The sequence below is a fragment of the Pygoscelis adeliae genome, unplaced genomic scaffold (assembly GCF_000699105.1).
Source record: "Pygoscelis adeliae isolate BGI_AS28 unplaced genomic scaffold, ASM69910v1 Scaffold10, whole genome shotgun sequence".
NCBI classification, from domain to species: domain Eukaryota; kingdom Metazoa; phylum Chordata; class Aves; order Sphenisciformes; family Spheniscidae; genus Pygoscelis; species Pygoscelis adeliae.
The window spans coordinates 9757374-9778648 of NW_008824053.1; the positions used below are offsets into that span (position 1 = coordinate 9757374).

At 38.8% G+C, this 21275-nt stretch overlaps 1 protein-coding gene across 1 annotated transcript; it reads right to left on the reverse strand.

Annotated features, from left to right (window-relative positions):
- Window positions 1-466: 466 nt before the first annotated feature.
- On the reverse strand, window positions 467-19213 carry GIPC2 (GIPC PDZ domain containing family, member 2). Its single transcript, XM_009333823.1, has 5 exons — window positions 19019-19213; window positions 15203-15383; window positions 11814-11923; window positions 10989-11070; window positions 467-2572 (listed from the first exon to the last, which is right to left on the reverse strand). Exons 1-5 carry the CDS (start codon window positions 19199-19201, stop codon window positions 2418-2420), a joined length of 711 nt encoding a protein of 236 aa, XP_009332098.1. The 5' UTR covers window positions 19202-19213; the 3' UTR covers window positions 467-2417.
- Between the last annotated feature and the right edge of the window lie 2062 nt (window positions 19214-21275).

Genomic DNA, 21275 nt, shown 5'->3' on the forward strand with positions numbered 1-21275 from the left:
TTCATTTTTCCTTTTCACCTAAAAGAAGTTTAAAGAATAAATGATATGGCCCACAATACTTTAACTCTTCATTACCGAGAGTACATTAGTTAAAGTAGCCCTGTGCAAGACAGTGTGCTCAACTGCGACGGAAGATTGTGGGATCAGACTTGCAACTATTAAATACAGAGAAACGCTACCCACCTTGTGCTCTCTGTACTAAAATTGCACTCCTTTCTCAAAATAATACATGCTCGTGGCCCCAGTTGAGCAATGGGTGCATAAAATTTAACCACCTCCTCACAAAGTTTCTTTAATTTTATTTTCAAGTCCTACTAAACTTCAAATACTCTTGTAAAATTATATATTTTTACTTCTCATAACTTGAGAATAGTGTAAATTTTTGTATCTATATGTATTTCTACATACAGAGATTTATAATGATCGCACCTGTTTGAAGATACGTATAGATTTCATCCCACACTAGTACAATTCAGAGAAATTTTGACGCCTTTGAATTTCTTAAATACAATGTATTTAATGTATGACCTCCATACCGCTCTGTACTACTCATTTCATAAAAAGGAGTGTCTATATTATGTGAAAGCTTGTCCTTAAATCAGAGCTACAAGAGCAAAATATTCATAACAGCATTTATAAAATTGGAGATTATCCCCATTGAAAGACTACTGAACAGTATTTATACGACTTCATGCACTATTTCATAACTAGAAAAAATATTCACTTATTGTAACATGTGCAAAAGACTGAAGCGGAGTTTAGGAGCCTTCCTAAATAACACAGTAAAGAGCGCGAGGACCTGTTCTCTCAGTGATACTTCAAAGTGTCATAGTTTTAGACAAAAAAAAAATCATTGACATAGAAAGTGTAAAATTATTAGCACAGTCTTATTTTAAAGAGATCTCTGCGAGACAGTGAAAGACACTTTCCTCAGAAGAAAAGTAACTAGGTAGTGATTTAGAAAAGGCTTTTGTAATACCTATTATTTTATATGCTTATGCAAATATAAAAATACTGAAAAGTTATGACACCTTCCCAGGTCAGGCCCCACATTCTTCTTCAATTTCATTTTCAAGGACACTCATGACGTGTTATTTGGCTAGAATAATCACTTGAAAGTAGCTTTTTCTAAACAAATGAGCAAATATCTGTCTTGTTTAAAACCAAGCACAGTAAAAACCGATAAAGAATCCAGCTATGGGTAAAAACAAAACTTACTGCATTGCTCTTCATTAAATACAGAGTGAACAGGAGGATAAATGCAGGCATAGCAGATGTGTTAAGAGAGACAGTTCATTTTTAATAATCTGAGATTTATTAGTAAAATATTATCAGTTAAAATAAATGTTTATGTACAATATAATTGGAAATCCTAACATCTAAAATTAGTTTAATGTATTTTTCAGGATTTAGGCATGCATTTTCACCCAAACTGTGATTGTTTGTGACTATACAATAATATCTTCCAGGTTTGAACACCTTCAATGTCTCTCCTACGTTGCCATGTTGAAAACAACCAGACAAGAGGGAAACTCCGTAGGATCTCAGCAATTCATTTAGCATATGCAAAGATCAATTAAGCACTTAGTCATACACTATAGTCTCCCGTGCCAGAGCACAGGTATTATTCAAATATATGAATTGTAATCAAAATTAACATTTAGTGTCTTCCTACGCAGTTCCTATCGCAATAATATGGCATCTGAATAAAGCAGCAGCTTCCTGGTTTAAGCATTTCTACTATACTTACTTATCTCAGTAATACCCAGACAGCGTGTATTATGACTCAAATGAAAGCAAGCCTTTTTCATTCAAAGATCTTAATTCTCATGTTTCGGAGGAAATTTTTTTTTCCTGGACTCAGGTTCTTCAGAAACAGGGTAGCCTCTTCCCAGCTCTGTCTACAGAAAAGACTATGTCCAGGCCAAACTGTAAGAAAACCTAAGGCGCTAGGTTTTCCACAGCTCTCTGTGCACGTGACTACGTAAGGACCACAGAAGACCAGGGAACTGCAGCGTGTAGCTAGGTAGTTTTTCAACAAGTTTATAAACCTTTCTAAAGAAGAGATAAAATAATCCAAACTCTTTGTTGCGTATGTCTAACACTCTTCAGAATATTGATATCAAAGTGTATGTACAATAAAAAATACCTAATTTTCATAAAACGTCTGTATAAATACATCTCCTTGACACACTCTTCACAGTGATTTCTACATGTAAATTAAATGTTTGTTTTAAATGTGCATTTGTCAGAACTTTGGGTTTATCTTCATATTTCCGTTAGAAACCTTCCTTTGCAAAAGAAAGTTTCAGATAAGAATACTTCTACAGAACACCCTAGATTCATATCAATAAAAGTATTAAAATTCTGATGTACATATTTAAAAATCATTTTGTATTTGATAAACTGCACAGTTCTCATTCCAGTCGTCCTTGCTTAGCATCGCCTATTGCTCCCCATACATCAAAGACAAACTCATCTGGAAATGCAAAGTCTCCAAGAGTTTCATCCAATGCCACTGCAAATTCATCTGGGTTTTTCTTGTCTCTTCCAGCTTCCACCATTGTTGCAGCTAAAAAGCAACAAAACAAAATAATGTAATTATCATGAAAGTGACAGCTAACATATATGGCCGAGAGAGTTTTTGAACGTCTGTTTTCAAAACGAGGTAAAGTCAGCTTAGGGAGACATAAAGCTTACCTACTGAATTTAGGATTCAATAGGAATTATGTACTTAAATCCCCCCACACTAGCTACGTTCTGCTCTGACAAACAGGAGAGCTTCCTTGGAGCGCTCGTTATATATTCTTCTGTTTGTTTGGCAGAGGTTTATTTTTTAATTCAATGAACCTTCATTTTAATCTTATTAAATTATATTCTGTTTTCATTACTGAAGACACATGAAGCATGGGTTTAAAAACAAGGTTAAGCGCAACACTTCTGCAATAAGACCCATGCCAGATCATCACCAACTTCAGTGAGTTTGATAGGAGCTTGCTGATCTAAACCAGAAGATCAAAAGGCAAACCTGAATGTTTTTCTCCTCTAAACGACGAAGAAAAGATCTCAGCAAGTCAGAGTTTAAAGTGGCCAAGTTCTTCACAGAAAGCCAAAAGGCATAGGGTTCAGACACAGAAAACAACATACAGCCTGCATAATAGATCTCTACAACCAAGCTAGTATGGGTTTGCTAGCAGCAACCCATGTTTTACCAGTTTAAATGTTGAGCATGACCTGCATTTAGAAAAGAGTAATGATAAATGGGCCTAGAGAAAACACCTGAATACCCGACTTTAGGAGACAAGAATTCAAATACTAGGCTCAACTAATGTGTTGTGTAAAATACAGAGTAAATTAAAATCTGGTTGTTAGGCACTGGACACAGTATGTTTGCAACTGCCTGAAAGAAGTTGTGCTCTCAAGAAACTACCATATGACCTCAACAGATTTGTTTAATTTTTCAGCTTCGTTTTATTTAATTAACTTTAGATTAATTTTTTAACCCAGAAGACACCTCCAGGTAGTGAAGAGACTGATGCATTTATTGTGAGCCACATTATTCTTCTGCTTGGATCTACATTTTTTTCAATACCATCCAAACTAAAGAGTAACTGATTTCAGCGTATGAGTTTGCTTCAGTTATTATTACCTCCAGCTCTGAAAAGCAAATCTTTAATTTATAGCACCCTCAAGGCTGGGAAAGTTTGTGCTTATGCCACTATGAAGTGAAAAAGATCGAAGTTATTTCTGGAAGTCTCAGCCAGGTGTGGTTCAAATTGTGCAACAGCATGGGAAAGGCCTCGCTGCTGTGCACAGTAAACCGGAGCCACCAAAGACAGGAACATCTTGGTACCCAGGAAAGTTAAAGCAGAGATGTCTGATACAACAGAGGTAGACCGTGATATCTTGTATACCTATGCTGTATGGCATTTTCTCTTATTTAACACCCAAGTATCAGAATTTATCAAGTTTTAGACTTTAGTTTGGAAATGGCTACACTGGGGTCGTTGCGTAGGACTCAGTCCTTAGCTGCTGTGCTCATCCCTCACCTTTAGCCACTGTGCAGTTTCTCAGATTCTAGAAGAAATTACAAGTCTACCCCGAACAACACAGGATGCTGGCAACCCAGTGACGTTAGAGTAAATGAAAACTGTGAGGGCTCAAACCTCTCTCAGTCATGGCACCTGCACCTCCCTGAAGGATGAAAAGTGTCAGCACAGGAGTTTCTCCTGGTTAAGCAAGGCCAGGAGAACTACCGGCAGCAGGCTATCATGGTTTGACGAATGCAGAAGACTCTGTAAAACAGACTCAGCACAAACAGCACTGCTGAATGCAGTTTATTTTCTGAGTTGTATCTCTGCTCCACAGCCTCTGTTCATATTCACAAGAAATGATGGTACTGTACAGTAGATGAAACTCTCAAAGTCTGCTTCATTTCACGATTACTTTACACACCTGCCTTAAATTGCAAGATGTTCTCCATCTTTTGTTATACATCAAGTAACCACCACTTTCTTCATGAGTATATCAAATTCAAGTGTCACACTGAAGGATTTGACAGCTTCTAGCCTTTTCTCAGAGGGATATCCAAGTAGAAAACTTGTATTACAGTGCCTGAGAAAGGGAAAGAAGTCCTGAAGCCACAGATGACCACCTTCACTGGGACAGTCTGCCGTCTACTGCATGCGCTGTGTTGTATCAACATGGCAAAATCTCTCTGATAAAAAGGAAAAGAAATTTCCCCTGCTCTGAAGTTTTATTAAAATGTATTTAATATTATTTTCTTGACCTGAAACTCAGTTTAAGTTTATTGACAGTTATGAACTTCTGGCAAACAGTGTTTGCTGTTATGCAAACTTGTAACAAGCAGTGAGCAAACTTGAGCCATATTCCACATTGTAGACGTCAGCAACAGTAATTCTGAAGAAATCTGACGTTTTGGTTTTAACTACGTTCAGATGTGAGGCTTCAGACTGAAACGCAGCATGCCAAACTACACAAAGCAGTACATGGAAAATTTACATAAATCTTGACAAACGAAACGCTGTGATCGAGATAGGCACCACTAGTGGTTCTCAAGGGCTCTCAAGACCTGTTTCCCTGCCAGAAAAAAACCTATCCCTGTTGCATTGATTCTTTCTGTGTCCCCCGTGAAGTTCCTGGGACACTGACTCAGAGGAGTCTGGATGGAAAACAGGCATTAAACAGGGTACTCTTGTTCCGGACAAGTGGAAGACAAATATTTGTCCTATCAATGCCACCTTATATCCCCTGACACTGTGGCATAAGAAGGTACTTACAGAGGAGTAAGTAAGTTTACCTGGAGGTAATGAGGTGAAAGGTGTACTTTAAACTTCACAGATGTCTGGATATGAACCAGGATATGAAGTTACTCAATATAGACACTGGGAGAGGGTTGGAAGGAGAAGAGCTGTGCAAGGTGACACAAGAGCAAACGTGTCTAGATATAGTTAGTTAGTTACTCAAGACATTAAAAAAAAAGTTGCCATCAGTAGAGTGAGGATCTAGACAAGTGTTCCAGCAGAAAGAGTGGGAGCAAGGAATTTAGCCAGCTTTAAGATAAATTGGTCAAGACATAGGAAAGATCCATATGACACAGACAGCAGCGATAAAACAAGACAACACAGCATTATATTACAGTCCAACTGCCCTAGGTGAAACCTCAGAATTACACAGGAAGAAACTCTTTCGTTAACAGAAAATGTTACTTCAAACACAATTTTCTTTAAAGATTGAGCTTCCCAAATTATTAAATAGAACCTTAAAAATAGTTTATTATAGATTTACCAAACTTGAAAACAAAATCCACTAAACTTAGATAATCAAGTCGACTTTCAACCCAGTCAGCAGGAGTCAGAACGCCACCGCCGTGCGAAAGCAGCAGCCTCACTTAAAAGTGCTTTCAACTGTATTGAGCAACTGTAATCAGCACTACCGGGGTACATTTAATGTACTGGGTTTATTAAAGCACATTCCCCTTCCCAGATTCACCCGATGTAATGAAGTACACGTCTGCGGGGAGATTGCAGGGTCGCCCCTGCTGGGGTGTACGTTTTCGATAGCTTGGTGCTGACCTCTGGTGCCAGCAGAGCTGTATTACCGCGCAGCAAACCCTACGGCAAGATGAAACCATCCTTCCCGATTTTCGCACCCGAGCTGCACCACTGATGCGTACGAACGTGCAAAGCCGACCCCTGCTTCACCAGCCTCATACGTCCAGGAGCACTGCAGCTGACCAGTCTTCCCTATCACCCAGTGTAGATATTCTTATTTCCCCAGGCCGTCAGCACAGACATGGGGTGGCATCCCCTCGTCGGCACAGCTGTGCAGAACATGCGTGTTTACACAGCGACATTTGCCATGTGTAATTCCCAAGGCAAATCAAAACCTACAGATTGCCAAGGCATTTAGCAGATACTTGCCAACTTGAAGAAAACTTTACTGGTTCTCAGAGGGTGACAGCTCTGTGCCAAATTGCCTCCACTCCCCTCCCTTTCCCCCACCACTTCTCGTAACAGCTGCACAGTAAGCGATTGCAGGAATTTTATTCCAATAGAATATTTTTCCACACTCCAGATAGCCCAATTGTTTTCAGATTTTTTTTTTTTTTAAATCTCACTTCAGACAATGCTCATACCTGAGAAATTTTTACATAAAATGTGAAAAGTTCAGCAAACTTAAAAGTGGTGAAAGGAATTAGAAGTCTTCTCAACTTTAACTGAGAAGCTCACTATCAGGCTTCCCAGAATATGAACATAAGAGTATGTTGTCTTTTTAAACCTAGTCCCTTTACAATAACTTCAAAGATCTTTCACAAAATCCTTATTTTCACTTTTGATAGACACATGCGGCACAAGCCATCAAAGCTACGATCTGCCTGCTGTTGTTATTATCTACCTTACATAGTGGTTTTGCTACCTATATCCTATCCTGTAACTTCTAAAAAAACTTTTTCAGAAGTTTTAACAGAAACTTCAATATTTATCTAGCTGTAATGCTATCAGAAGCTTTGCCTTCATCAAAAGCCAACAAATATTGCTATTCTGGCCTGACACTTTAAAAGAGCTAAAATTCACATTCAGCTTCCTTACGACATGACGCAAAATGAAGTGTGTCATTGCAGTTTCCAGTGTTCAATATTATTTGGTTTAAACTTCATGCTGAACATTGTCAGATCAAGGAACCATTAGAAATATCCTTTCTTCTTGTTTCTTTTTATTAAGTACTAATTCTTGAGGTGGAGAAGTTTTCTTGTTTAACCAGACTTGCTACCTTTCCCTTTTTCACAAAACTCCCATTATCCTCTCACAGTAAATGAGCAGTCATAAACAACACACCCCAGAGTGTATACAATAAAATCCTTTGGGAAAGGAAGTCTGGTGACAGAAGGAGCAGAAAACAACAGATTCAGGGAGAGTATCACTTTAGTCAAGGCATTTCAAGATAAAAATGTCTATCCAATATTGCTGGGTTGGATTAGTGAGCCAAGAGAAGAAGCTTGGGTGACGAAAAGTTTAAACCTGTTAGGACATTTTGACTAGATAGTAAGTTTGAAAAATAAAGTCAAGAGTGGAGAAGTAGATTTGAAATTCTTCTAAACAGAGGGGGAGAATATGCAAAGATATGTAATGTCTGACGATATTATAGAGAACAACAAAAAGGAAATAATCATCCAAAGGCATAAAAACAGGACAAAATAGAACAAAATATCAGTGGATGAAGAGCTAGCCAAGAGATGCTGAAAGAAAAAAGTTGGAGGGGAAGCCCTTTTTGCCATCATTTTTCCATCGGTAGCATTCTGGGGTTGGATCCCATAGAACCAGGCTTCCTCCCACCCAGAATCTTTGGGATCAAATACAGTCCATAACAATTCAAGCCTCGCTGATTTAAAAAATAAATGCCACCAGTATTTTTCACTAACACTGTTTCCTGAGTCCCTTCTATTAATCAACTGTTCACGTTCCTTTACCAGAAAGCCCTGACAGGATTTAAAATAACCTGAATTATCTCTCAATGGCGCATTTATGTTTTAAAGAATGCTGAAGTCAAGCCTTGGCCCAATTTCTAATGTGCCCATAAAATGGCTGAGGAATATACTTCCAGAGCCAAGTGTCCCTTGTGCAGATTAAGTCCAGTTTTCAGTAAAATAAAGAGAGAAAAAGGTAAAAGTGAATTCAAAAGGCAGGTATGTAAATCTCAACAGCATTTAGATCTCTGAAAATAAAAAACTGTGTGAAAAAAGTAAGTGTACGCCATTTCCATTAAATGATTTCCAAGCATTTTGTTCCAACTTAGGGATTTGTGTGTAGATTTAGTCAGCCATTCTTGAAACTGTCAAGATACTTAACTATGCAAAAATTAAGGGCTTTATCTCATCTTTAATTCTGTCTGTAATTTTACATTATTTTTTCTTTCCTTTCTTTCTAACTACTGGCTTAAAACTGGGGCACTGTTTTAGAATTCAATCACACCATGGAAGTGTCATTTTAATGGAGATGAAAGAGCAATATTAACTGACATCCAAAGCTTCTGACAAACAGAACTGCATGGGAGTGAGCAATGATTGAGATTTTAATCACTTGTCGGCTGTCGCATTGTGATGACTTGCATTTTCAACTAATCTGGCTTGAGTAATGAGTGAAATTTCTAGCTGAGTGGTGATTGGCATTCTCTGAATGAATCCTTTCCTCATATTTCATTTTCATGGGTGACTGATCACATCCAGTATATGAAAAACTGACATATGTTAATTGAACAGATTTGTGACAGGTTATTAGCTCTCCTTTCCTAAAAAGTCCTAGAGCTGTTTAATTGTTTAAAAATGATAGAACTTTTTTTTTCCATGACCATTGGCCCTCGACTCTAAGATTTGAACTTCAGGAAATGGCTTCAAAGGTGCAAACTAAAGCTACGTGAACCCTGTAGTCTTTGATTCCTGACAATTTCTCTTTGTTTCACTGCCTTTTTGGGAGGAAGAGACGAATGGCAAAACAACAACCTAGTTGGGAAGAAGAGAGTATCTTTGAGGACAAAGACCTCTTCCTTCTTTGAGCATTCTTTTAAGGCATTCTTTCAAACTTTCCAAACTACATACTAAAAGGTGAAGGACATGAGATCTTTTGGAAAAAAAAAAATCAAGGAGTTCGTAGGAAAACTCTACCAGGTGCTTGGCAAACAGCTCAGCCATATGTGCTGAAAGCTGAATTCCTGTCTACTGTACAAGAGCCATCCTGTTACGATACCAAGAGCCAAAAACACAGGGAACACCAGTTCCCACAGGAACTTGCTTCCCTGTCCCAGAGCAGAGCATAGCACACCTCAACATCCCAAGAAATGATGCTGTAGTCTAGGATCTCAGGCTTCTGGGCTATGGACACCAAAACCAGAACATCTATAGCCGCTTATTCCTGTAGGGCCAGGAGCCTGGGGACCTTGGAGGTAACCTGCAAGGACAGGAGCCTCCAGAAGCCCAGCTTGAGCTGGGCCTGCGACAGCTGCAGGACAAAAACAGCTCCCAGAGGGACGGTTGGCACAAGACTCGGAGCTTTGAAGCCTGAGCCAGAGATGGACCGAGCAGTGGAGGCTGCGGGAGAGTGACAGGACATGGGATCCTCCCTAACCTAAACAGAAGGTCAGCACCACGCAGGGATCCCGGGAGCATATTACATGGCAGGGGCATCGCATATCAGAGTTGCCGGGAACAGAATTTTTGAGAATTTTCAGTTTTCTGGGAATCGGAAAGTTTAGATATTACCTACAAAACAGAATTCACAAGTTTTGGGCAGCTCTGCTCTCTCTTCTATGCCAGGAAGCCCACCTCTACCTTAACCTGGGGGACAAGTAATACTTTACCTACAATTTTTGCTGTGAGAAAACTAGTAGAAGCTGCCAATCAGATGCTTGCCAGTAGAAGCAGCCAGCAAAGGACTTTTGGCTATTCAGATCATCTCCTGTTGTTCTCATTCCTCTGTGCTAACTGCTGCCTGTCAAATCCTCCTGCTTTTTGCCCTTAGCTTTGTGCCAGACCTATTTTCTCTTCTTTTTTGCCTCCTCCACTTCTCTCTCATAAAAGCTTTCTTTTCAAGACCACTTTCCATTTAGCTTATCCTTTCCTAATTCTTGGGTTATTTTTTTTAGTTATTACCATAACAACGAATACCTTCCTCTTTATCTCAGTATTAGCAGTTCCACAAGATCGTATGAGGACTACACCCAGCCACAGCTGGCTACAGCGGCACTTCTTACTCAACTAGACTACAGCTTCTTCCCATACAAACAGAAGTTCCTATTTAGTTGTTGTCAGATTAACAGAGAGAAGCAACAGCTGCAAGGACAAGTTTAGTGCAGTTTTAAGGAACTTATGACACTGGGGTTGAATAGTTTCTTTCATTATAAATTGATGATTGTGATAGCTAGTAAATATTCTGGAAAATTTCCCATGTTCTTCAGAACACAGGCTTTAGAGAATTTGGTAAGTTTGTGCAATTACTCTTGTCAGTTCCCTTGCTAAATAGTTGCCCTTTCACTGATGAAGATCTCAGGTTCAAACTTTATTGATCAACTTTGATGTGTCTAAGCCAAGGGGCAAAAGAGCAAAAAAGCAGATAGACATGCTTATCCTTAACAAGCCTTAAATGTGGTACACACCAGCTCCACTAGAAAATATATGCCAGAAAGAATACGGTGATGACAGTTAATGGCAAACAACTAAATAATTCGTGTAACAGTGTATCGATAACATACAGGAAGAATAGAGGATTAATTAATTACATCATAAGGCTTGTAGTGAGAGATTCTTTCTTTTATCAGAGAGACACATTTGCAGAAATACAGACAAGCTTCTGAGACTTCATGCTGGACAAATTTTGCTTTGCTTATATCCAGAGACTAAAGTACTCAATAAATTTTAGACTACAGAAAATGAGAAATGGTTTAATCTTGTAGTAATGTATCTGTTAAAAACTCACCTAATTCGATATCTCTTATCCCCATGTATGTTTCAAGAAGCTCATCCACTTTTTTAATTGCTTTTTCTTCAACTTCAGTTGGCTTTGTTGAAATACAGGGAGAAAAAGAGCAAAAGTATGATTATATCCATGCAGATTTCAAAATAACCAGCAATTTGCCACTGATTATCCTTACTCTCATTCCAGCCACCTAGACTTACAAAACCTACAAGTAAAACACATTATTCCACTTTCTTTCCCTCTTCTCACAAACCTGAGCCTTCCTCCTAACGTCAAGCCACACAGCGCTCACATTCAAACTAAACAGGGGCCTTACATCTCCTGACAATACAGATCTTCATCAAATCCTCATCAGCTTTAGAAGAACCCAGAATAAATAACATTTCTTCTTCCAAACCCTAATCCTGGTTTTACACATATTCATGTCAACGTACGTTAGTAGCCTCTCCTAAAAGCAACCCTTACACCAGCCCAGTACACTTTGCAGTGCCAGAAACAGAACCAAGTCTTCAACCGCCCCCCTCTTTTTTTCCCCCCCTTCCCTCTTCTCAGCACTGCTTGGTCTAATCTACCTTAAATTCATCCATGTAATCCATGACATCTAAATACAGGTTATCTGTTTCCAGATTCCTCAGCCCCATCCTACCCCTGCTAGTCTTCAACTTTATATAAGCATTTCTCCCTGCGGAAGGCAGTCCTCTTCTTAAGTCCCGCAAGCTTTGTAACATCCAGATTTTTCCTTCCTACTTTACCTTATCAACCTTGGGGAAGAATAAATCAGGTGCTAAACGATTAAACTATTAAAGGGCCCCAAGACAACCATACCATTTCCTCCACAGTAGCAGGGCCTTTGGTTCTCAGCCGAAGTGTTTCTCTCCCTCTGGAGATTTTAGCCTCTGGCAGAGTTCCACCTTTGGACCTTGGTTCCAGCTTTTCTAAAGACAAAATAAACAACAAAAAGAAAAGAAAACCAAACAAAACTAAGTATATGGTATGTCAGAATATGATGTATCTGCTTTGGCTATTACATTACCTTCACTTTTTATTCTAATCAAGATCTAGACATATGTAAAAATTTAATTATAAATTAACTGTATTCTAAGTATAGCTTTGCTGACGATTTCTTGCCTTCAAACTTTGATACCTGCTTGACTGCACCGAAGCTAGGACTTCCATTAACCAATATATCTATGCAGGCCTATTGCACTCAACTTCATTTATGCACTTTGCATAATTTTATTTCCCTATTCTACAGAAAAGTAGAAGTATTTATTACTTAATATTAGATAGTGGCCGAAGTCATCAGCCAAATGCTGATTTATGCTGGTCTTTACAGGCAGACTATGTAGCAGGTTTAGCATTGCAACATTTCCATCTTTCACTGATGCAATGGCGGAAACACCACTGCTGAACAGGTCATGATGAGCCACATGGAGCTGAGCTAACGATTTGATTACTAGCAGTCACATAGGTGAAATGTCCATAAGTAGATCTCCAGGAGTTTTTCCACTGGTTTCACCGAGGTCATGATTTCACACCTGAAAAATCTCTACCAAGAATATCTGGGTTTACCCAAAGTTTTCTTTACCTGAATTCAGCTTTCCTTCTTTAATCTTGGGTAAGGGCACCCCAGTTAGTAAATGGAGAATGGAATAATTTAAGATTTGGCTTTCTTGTTCTAGGACATAATTTTACATTCGAGAGTGGCGAGGCTTTAATTTACTTACTGACATGGGAGTTACATAGTTAATCTGGAAAGTGCTAGAAGAGAGGAGATAGTTTTGCAGAACTGTTTTTAACTGTGTTGTTTTCTCTACCAGATTATTCCTCCTCTTAACAGCAGGCCTTTCTAACAAGCTGTCCTTGAAGGCAAGACCTTAACATGCTATATTCATTTTGTCCAGGTGATTCCAACTCATCATTCTTGCATAACTAGTTAAAAATCCAGATTATTCTGCTGAACAAGTCTTGAAAAGTAAATTTGAATTGATTTTAACAAATAGATATGGCACAGTCTCTCATATATCCTTAGGATCAACACTTTTCCTTAATCTTTTATTGCTTCAAGGACAGTTTAAAACATCCTTAGGATTGTCATCATTTCTGCTAGTCTTGTTTCAAAAAGTCATTCCTGATACAACGTACATCTTTTTCTAGTTCTGTCACCATGAGCACCTTAAAACTCATGATCTGACATAACATTTATTTGCAATACTTCAGACTGAAGCTCTCTGGCCATCACAGAAACTAGTTTTCATATTCACGTAATTTAAATTTAGAGTTTGTGTTATGCTGCCTTTACTTTGTTTCTATTAATTTTTCACCAATTCACAGAGGGCCAGCTTGTGACTGGTAAGGACCAACCTTACTCAGACAAATCTTTAATTCTGTGCTACAAGCCTAGCCTAGAGTAGCTGAGGCAGCCTGTGTGCACATGGTAGAAAGATATCCAACCAGTAAATTATATTTATTTCACATTCGGCTGAGAGGAAGAAAAAGAAAAGTTAGTAATTTCACACAGAGGCTTGTCTCTTATTTCTACACCCTTACAAACTTGTGTTGAAACTAACAGGAATTCAGCACCTACTTGTCCAGCAGAATCTGGATCTTGTTCGTCATCTCCTCTGGGGCTATTCTCAGCATGCTGCAGCTTAAACACTATCTTGAATAAATTTGTGCCTAAAGCCTAACTGCACCTAAGGCCAGAGGCGGGATATTCTAACCTATTAGGCACTGCAACTTGTAAATTAATTTCTGTAGGGTAAAAAATAACGTGCATCTTCCAAAAATCTGTCCAAAAAGCTCTGATTGCCTCTTAATTCAATGTCAGATAAAAGGTATTGCCATGGAATTAGCAGGTTTCCTTCTCTACATCACAGGCAGACTACAAGGTATCTTAATCACCTGACTAAAGTAATTATTATTAAATAATGGCTGAAGTCGTCAGTCAAATGCTGATTTACCTTGGTCTTTACAAACAGACTATGTAACACATTTAGCATTGAATACAAATTATAGACCCATATTAAAAAGGTATTCCTATATTACTAATTGCAATACTATACATATGTAATACTACTTTAGCATAATGTATAACATACACATTTACTTAACAGGAGTATCAACTTATATCCAAATGCATTAGAGATTAACTCATAACCCTCATTCTTCACAGAAGCACCAAAAGCAAAAAGAAATCTTCACATTTCTCTCATTTTCAATTTCTGCTGCTATTCTGACACCAAGTGTCAAGCCTGGTGTATGACAGCAGTTGTAAACCACTAACAGGTAAAAAAAGATTTGGAAAATAAACATTTCAAGCTTTTGCTGCTGTGGTGAAGACGGTGATTTTGAACTTGCTGTTAGTGCAGGTGTGCACAAGGACTCATACACACTTATAATTTAGCAGTATTTTGAAGTTTTTATTACAGAAAAATGCTACACAGTTTGGGGGGGGGGAATATAAATAATTGAGAGAATAAAAATTAAAACTCAGTCTCTATTTTGACTCCCTGATCTAAACCTACTTTTTATTTTTGTTTACCACATTGATAAAATTAATATACATAAGGATTAGCAGTAGGTATGCATTCCTCCTATATAAGTACGACTTTCTCACAGCATGCAGGTGGTAGGTAGAGACAGAGCTTTGCCATATTGCTTTCTTTCCAATTCTGAGTATACCCGCTGTTGGGGAGAGGGAGAGCAGGCAGACATGCAGCAGAGGAGGTGCTCTAGGGAATCCCTGACAGTGCTTCCTGCAGCATCCTTCTGCATTAGAGAGCGCAGTCCCCAGACAAGGGTATAGAAATAGAAAAATCTGACACACAGATGAACAGGGATTATGTATCAATAGAGGAACAGAGGAGAGGAGGTTCGAGGATCAGCACATTAGTGAAGTGATCCATGCTTTAAAACTGTATCTATGAAACAATTCCTGTACTTATTTTGCATCATCATGTAGTGGCAAAGGAATCGAGCAACTGAGACTCAGGCTGAGGTAGCCCACACCAGGATGACTGCTGGAGAAAGCAAGATGGAAGAAAATGTATTCATCAATTTTCCACTTCAAAGAAGAAAAAAAATAGTACTTTCTTGTAGTAGTTACGTTACCTTGTGTGGACACCTGGCTGCAATCTGAAAACAAACTTACAATGCAATTCAATGTTGGGATTTCAATATCCAGGAACAAGGTGGACAGTCAGGTCACTCACCAAATGCTTTCATAGGCTCTATCAACTCCAGCTTAAACATCTGACCTTTCTCTAGATCTTTTAGCATTTTGGCAACTTCATAATGCCGACAATCTGACACGTTTTTTCCATTTATAGTCTCTATGTGATCACCCACGCAGATAATTTTGGTTTGGTCCATAAGGCTACCTTCTTTGATTCGCTATTGTTTGAATAAAAAAAAAAATTAGAAACATTTCTTTAAAAGGTAAAGAGGTGACACCACAGAGTTTCAAGAATGTCAGTTAACAACATCAATACCATTGAGCTTATTATACCAGCAGTGCGTTTTGTCTACAAGATTTTCATAAAACATACTTTGGAAAGCATTATTTTTCAAACAAGTATTTTAATAAGCACTGAACATAAAATCAACAGGAAAAAAAAAGAATGCAATCATACTTTAGAAATTAAGGCTTCTGAATAAGCTAATATTTTTGTGCTTTAAAACTGAACCCAAACGTGTCAGTGACGTGAATGTTTAATTGAGTTTTGGGTTTTGATATTGATTTAATAGCTTGACAAGCATAGGAACAGAACTTCTCTCAAGTATGGTCCAGGGACATTAAAAAATAAATTAAAAAATGTGCATGATATACTAAAAAATGACATACTATAAAGGGCTAATCTTAGTAAGACCCATCTATAGTGATAAAACTTGTAGCATTTTCCTCATCAAGCTATACAGCTGCATATTAAAGTATTTCCTCTGAAATAACAATAAAGAATAAGAAATTCTTCTAAATGCCATCTCACGGAATACAGATACAAATAGTCTAAAGGTCATAAAATGTAACAGAAATTAGTATTTATAGTTTTTGTGAAGTGGACTTTAAAAAGTGAGAAAAAAATCTTTAAAAGATCTCTATGATTTATCAAGTCAATTAAAGGACACTTAAAATTTCAGTGATTCTGTTTATTGTTGTTATATGCTGTCATATTTGTTTATCATGTGCCTAAGTCATGTAAGCCGTTATCCTATGGCTATTTAATAGAAAAGCTATGACATAGTAGAATATCTTATATTTTTTTAGAGATATGAATTTCATTCTAATATTTTCCTGAATAACATACTTTTCAATAAAGACTGATGTTGTTCAGGCTAATTTTGAGTGAGATAACAGTGAGACAAGGGAGATAAACGTATTACCACCTACTACTATAACACCTAGGCTAACTGCAAAACTATCTCAGAAACCTGCTTCTAGTTTATGTGCGCACATCTGAGCCCACATATGTGCCTCCATCTGAGAGAGTCAGTGGGAAGTGTGATAGTGCTCAGTGTCCTATAATATACTGCAACAATTTTTAGCTTCAGGCTGAGTTTAACTCCTTCTAGCACCTTTTTCTTTAACCTAGATTAAAACCAAAAAGAAGCCTCATAGTGAATGAAGAGAGGGGTATCGTACACACACCAGAAACCAGGTCCCAAATGCGTTTCTGTTACTAGGTGCCAGGATTCAAAAGCATGCCCACCAGACTTCAATTACTGTTTAGTCTACATGTTGAATTCATTTTCATTTAGCTTTTCTTCTTCACTTGGATCCTGACACCAAAACTGTTTAAGTAATATTCACTGTCTATGTTACCTGTGTCATTTCAAACATTTTTTTTCGTATGACTTAGTTTTAATCACCACTCCAAGTTAACTGACCAGAGACAGTCAAGCTACATTGTCACAGTAATTAAGATGCAATTGATATGCATCTTCAAGTGCTATATTGAAATATGCTATATTTCAAGTGCTCTACAGTCCATTTAGAAGATAGGATCTATATTTCCTATGCAATGCCTAAAATTAATTGTGCCACCCCATCCTATAATGTCTCCTTATATACCAGTCAGTCATGCTTCAAGTTCCACTGTTGTTCTTCGAATGGCTAATTTGAGTCTGTATTACATCTTCCCATCTGGCTACGTACCCAGAAAACAAATTGGTGAAAAGTAGCATGACGCCAGGTTTTGTTCTTAATAAGGCAAAACAACATCATCCGTCATAGCAACAAGAAAACTGCAGTTCAGAGTGTCAGGTTTAAAATCTGGCCAGTTTATATATCAAGCCTAGAAACTGCCCTGTTATACAAAGTGCAGTAAAATCACTACAGCCCATAATAGCTTTCAACAACCCAAAGACAGGTAAATTTAGTATTAATCATTAATTAATAACGGAACATAGTAACAAATTTTCAAGGAAAGCAAATATATAAACAGAAAGAATTCTATCACACTTAAGTAGAGACAGTCTCTGCTTAGTCATTTACCGAGACAACCAGGTATGAAACAGATGCAGCTTTTACTTTTGTATACGTATTTTCTACACTGTTTTAAAAAATCCATTAGCTAAATAGGCAACAGCAACAAAGTAAGCTCCTAGAAACTCCTTTAAACTGATGCATTCCCATGAAGACTGCACCATATTCATTATACTGCTTATTATTAGACCAGTACAAGGACAATGATGTATTTGTTCAGACAAGTTTTATACAGTTTACTGGAAATTACAGCTTGTCTTGCTAACGTGGTGAGGGTTTCCCAGTCTGCTCCAATTATGCAGTAGTCTATGTAACGGGTGTTCTCTCTCCCCATATTACCAACCAAGCACAGAGAGAGTAACACTCCATACAGTACTGCACGTGAACTTTAACCACTGAAGCACTGCTTTCAATACCTTCTTTTAAAATACCACATAAGCAGCAGCGTGACTTAATGTTACAGGCTGCATGGATGCTACCACTAGAAATTCAGAGTTCTGTGTCTATAAACATAAAAATGAGGCTATGATTTTGCCAAACGGCTTACTGAAACCTCCACTGTGTCTTGACTTTGTCAAGCATGATCTCAATCGCATTTTTCCACAACAAAGACAAGCAAACTTATTTCTAAACCACGTCTTGTTTTATATCCATGGCAGCTAAGGAATGAATAGAGAGTACAACCTCTCCATACAAGAAGCTCTGTTTACAATAGCAATGAGAACAGCGATCGAGACAGCAGTAATCGAAGATAATTGCCGATGCCTCACTAATAACGGATAATTGGAGTAGATTAGAGCAAAGCATCTAAAAAAGGCAGAAAATGTGATTAAGGTTCCTATTACCTAGTCTAGCAAGAAGGGTAGCATCGTTTCCTCAGCTCTACTTGTCTCAAAACATACTATCTGGAGGTCATACAGAAGTGGAGGAAGAAAGCAATTATGATTAATGTATTGTACATGTTACTGCCCATAGTTGCTACTCAAGTTAATTGTGGTAGACTGTCTTAATCCATATCCTCAGCACCTTTTAATTCATCCTACCTATCTAAGGCAACAATATTGGAAAGCTGAAAAAGCACTGTACTTGCACCTATTCTTATACAGTATATAAAGGTTTCTGCTCTGTGAACAGTCATAAAGACTGAAATAACATGATCTTATTATTCACATGAGTGACAGACGTTCTATAAGCACCTAATCAATGACATCAGAAAACGACTTAAAAAAAGGAGGGGGCAGATGCAAGCAGTATCTAACACCTCCCACCTCAGGGTAGGTCGGAAAATACAATGGTCACATTGTAAAGCTGATACGCATTACAGAAGCAATGAACAAATAAACTAATTTTGAATGACATGCAGTACAGAAATAGCTGAACTAATTTTGAATGATGTACCTAAAGAAAAGCAACTTTATTTTTTACTTACCATATATATGATAATAAAAGATTTTATAGTTCTAAAGTATCATTAAAACAATAATTAAACTGTTATAGTAACAGAAGCTTCTATAGAACAAAGTATTTCACTGGTAATTAAATTTACCTTTATAAATGCACAGCCAGTTCCATTGTCTGTAATGGTAAGCCCAAGCACATCATCAGTTTTAAGGATTTCCACTTCTTTTCGTTGTCCTTTTATGTGTGCAAATATGAAATCTTCAAGGCCAATTTGTGCACCTAAGAGCTTGTCCATATCAGCTTTATGAGTGTTCAAAGTACAAAACATGATCTGTGCAGGAGGAAAGCATATACATTAAGTTTAACAGTATATTAGGTTTGGTGAGCTTGATAGGAAGATAAAAGGAGAGCATAGTTATGGCCTCTGACAGATCCATAGCTGAAATGATGATAACTCTCCTTCTCCAGCTGCCCCAGGAGAGGTGATAGTCTCCATCCACACACACGACAGGAAGCATCAGCAGCTCAAACTCTGCAGGTAAGAGCTGGCAGGGAGCAAAGGAGAGAGACGTACCTGTGTGAGCAGCCTCTCACAGCCTGTCCCAGCACACCAACTCTGATACAGGCGTCTTGAGCTAGAGCAGAACAGCTTGTTCCAGAGGTTAGCGTGAGCAAACCGAAGAGCCACCACCATCTTTTGCTTCGTCGTTCACTCACCTCAAATTCCACAGGATTAAAACATGACAAGGGACTGCTTCAAAATATAACTGCTTGAAAGCAGTTTCATGGGAAATAAGGGAGCTCATCAAAACAAAAATGTCAGGAGAGAGCATGAAATGTTTTATATTGCCCCACGTGTTCCACCATTAGCTCAGAGCATGTCCTCTCCAACAAGCTTGCTTAATTTCCTACCCTTCCTCCAGCATAAGTGGGGGTCATCTCTGTTCCAGCTTCGTAAAAGGAAGGCTTAAGAAAAAGGGCAATTTTTTTCTTCATAAATCAGCCTTTCTGAGGGATTTCCCTTTAGCACTGGGTGTTAGGTATTCCTTTTTCTCCTTACACTTATGCTAGTGGTTCTTTAACAGGGAGGTTTATTGTCCTGGGCATAGGCAGGATGAGACTAACCCAGCTGTACTGCTCGGGGACACAGACAATGCTTTTGCCCACCACGGCGCTGCACAGAGGAATTTGGCCAGTCTGGGCAGGCTTTGGGCTTTCTGCTTTTCAAGTACAGGCTATACTGAACAGCCTAGCCAAAAAAGAAAAAGAACAAACACAATGCTCCCCCTCACAGTAAGAGTAACTTCACCTGCCCAGCTCCTTTCCAAGCTGTAGCCGGAGAGGAGTGAGGGAGACCCCGCACAGCCTCCTCCTGGGCAGCACTGGAGAGCACAGGGCAGCACCCAAAACAGGAGAAACTTGGAGAATCCCTAAAATCTACTTCACTGAGGCAAAGAGCGCCCCTAAAGACCATCTTTCACATGCAACTGGAAGCAGGGGACGAGGAGGAGACTTGCCACCCCATTTGGCCCTCCAGCAGCACAGGTGGCAAAGCCACAGCTGCAAGCCATCAGACAAAGGCTCTGCTGCCAGCAGGACGCACATGGCTCCGACAGGACAAGAGATAAAAGTAGATACTTTTCTACCCCCTGCCTGTATCTGCTGGACATTATTTTCCTTCAGAGCGCACCTTGGGCCCCCTTGCAGCCCACTCCCCACACCAGCTCCAAATTAGGAAGTGGAAAAAGCAGTGCTAACACATGAAAAGAAGTACACAGTGGGAAGCCAGCCTAGCATTTGAGAAAAACAGCAGCAGGATGTCGCTCAGTGTCTTTCATCTTTGCTACCGCTCTAGTGGCAGTCCCCGGGGAGCAGCGGGCCAGGCCAGAGCTGCCCAAAAACCCAGGTGCAGACCTGTGCCCACGGCCTGCCGAACCCCCCAGTGCTTCGCTGGAAATGCAGGGTCCCCTTCCGCCTTCCTGGCTTCCCTCACTGTGCTTGTAAAAGTTACAGGGTTTTCCACACCACAACACTTCAAATGCCTTTTCCCTCCTTCTGGCATCACTGGATGACAGTAGAAAAATTAAAACAAGTCACCAACCTATTCAAACTATTCCCGGCCAAATGAGGGGTGAATACTTCTCCTAATGTATTTCATAGAGAGCATTTAAGTTTCTGAAGCTTTCTAGAACTTAGATTCTATAACTATGGGGGTTTTGGTTTTAAAAACTGAAAGTTTAGTAGTGAGATGGTGTTTCTTGATGAGGGGGGTCTTGTTTAGTTGTTTTGCTTTTTTAAAAAAAAAAAAACAAACAGCCCTACTTCAAAGGCTAATTGCTTATCTCATATAACCCATCAAACATCCACTACAATCTAATGCTTTCCTTTACCAGTAAGTCTCG